Source organism: Kryptolebias marmoratus, unplaced genomic scaffold (assembly GCF_001649575.2).
Source record: "Kryptolebias marmoratus isolate JLee-2015 unplaced genomic scaffold, ASM164957v2 Scaffold85, whole genome shotgun sequence".
NCBI classification, from domain to species: domain Eukaryota; kingdom Metazoa; phylum Chordata; class Actinopteri; order Cyprinodontiformes; family Rivulidae; genus Kryptolebias; species Kryptolebias marmoratus.
The window spans coordinates 8,052-9,442 of record NW_023665819.1 but is presented as its reverse complement, the minus strand read 5'-3'; the positions used below and the strand labels follow the sequence as shown (position 1 = coordinate 9,442).

The window sequence follows — 1,391 nt, the reverse complement described above, 5'->3', positions numbered from 1 at the left end:
GACTTGATCTGGTTTAACTTGATTTAGATCAACGTAAACAGACGTGATCTGGTTTAACTTGATTCAGATCAATGTAAACAGCCATGAAGTGTTCCTGTGTCTAACGGCAGCAGGAACCCTGCTGAGCACCCGGGGGTCGGGTCTGTTCCTAACCAGCAGCATCTTCACGGGCAGCAGGTAAATCAGGATCATCCTCTTGTTCTTGGGGCTGGATCGGTGGCAGTGGTGGAAGGCGTACGACAGGAACTCCTCCGCTGACGGAGAACAAAGCAGGATCAGAGCTCAGACCACGCTGCCGCGCCCCGTTCCTCGTGTAGAACCCGGAGCAGGACGGCTGTCTCACCTGTTTTGAAGTCACTGTCGAACATGGCCTTACGGCCCACGTAGTACTTATAGGTGACCTTCTGAGCCGGACTGTAGTCGTTCTTCAGGTTGGAACTGTCGATGGCTCGAATCAGAGGTTTGCACAGGTGCAGCTTATTAATCTGGAACACATCGTCATCAATCAACCAGAGAACCAACAGAACACAGAACTCTCAGGAGATGGAGTAAGAACCTTGAAGTAGATCTTGAAGAGCTGGTTGCTCAGAAACATCATCCCCCACTTCTTGGAGTCCTCGATGCCCGCTCGACTGTGAAACGGAAGAGAAATATCAGAACCGGGCTACGTTCTCTGGTTCAGAACCGCTCGGTATGTTCTCTGCATTAGAACCTGTCTTATAAAATGACTGACTTGTCGCTGGCGCAGATCCTGAAGCAGCTCATCAGCTGCTCGGCTGCTTTCTCCAACATTTCTCCTGGTTGTCCTTTTCCTTTCTTCTGCAGCTGCTGCTCCGCCTGAACACACCCAGAACCAGAACCAGGTCCAATCCAGATCTGTTTCAATCTAGACCTGACTTGACTCTGACCAAGGTCCAGAACCAGGTCCAGATCCAGGTCAGAACCAGGTCCAATCCAGATCTGTTTCAATCTAGACCTGACCCGACTCCGAACTAGGTCCAGAACCAGGTCCAGATCCAGGTCAGAACCAGGTCCAATCCAGATCTCTTTCAATCTAGATCTGACCTGACTTTGACCAAGGTCCAGAACCAGGTCCAGAACCAGGTCCAATCCAGATCTGTTTCAATCTAGACCTGACCTGACTCCGAACCAGGTCCAGATCCAGGTCAGAACCAGGTCCAATCCAGATCTGTTTCAATCTAGACCTGACTCTGAACCAGGTTCAGAACAAGGTCAGACCTACATCAGATCATATCTACAGTCACACAGATCCAGATTTAGCTCAGATCAGAATCAGAACCAGGTCAGAACCAGATCCAGGTCAGAACAAGGCATTCAGATCAGATCCAAACAGGTCCAGATACGTTCTAACCGCAATAACGTTTCTGGAA

At 49.9% G+C, this 1,391-nt stretch overlaps 1 protein-coding gene across 1 annotated transcript in view; it reads right to left on the bottom strand.

Moving 5' to 3' along the window:
- pcid2 (PCI domain containing 2) overlaps window positions 1-1,391 on the bottom strand; it is a 4,682-nt gene that overhangs the window by 1,214 nt on the left and 2,077 nt on the right. The window contains exons 8-11 of the mRNA XM_037974485.1: window positions 734-837; window positions 557-632; window positions 344-485; window positions 154-254 (exon numbers count right to left, since the gene is read on the bottom strand). Of these exons, the coding sequence (XP_037830413.1) occupies window positions 154-254; window positions 344-485; window positions 557-632; window positions 734-837 (423 nt within the window). The remainder of the gene's footprint in view (window positions 1-153; window positions 255-343; window positions 486-556; window positions 633-733; window positions 838-1,391) is intronic.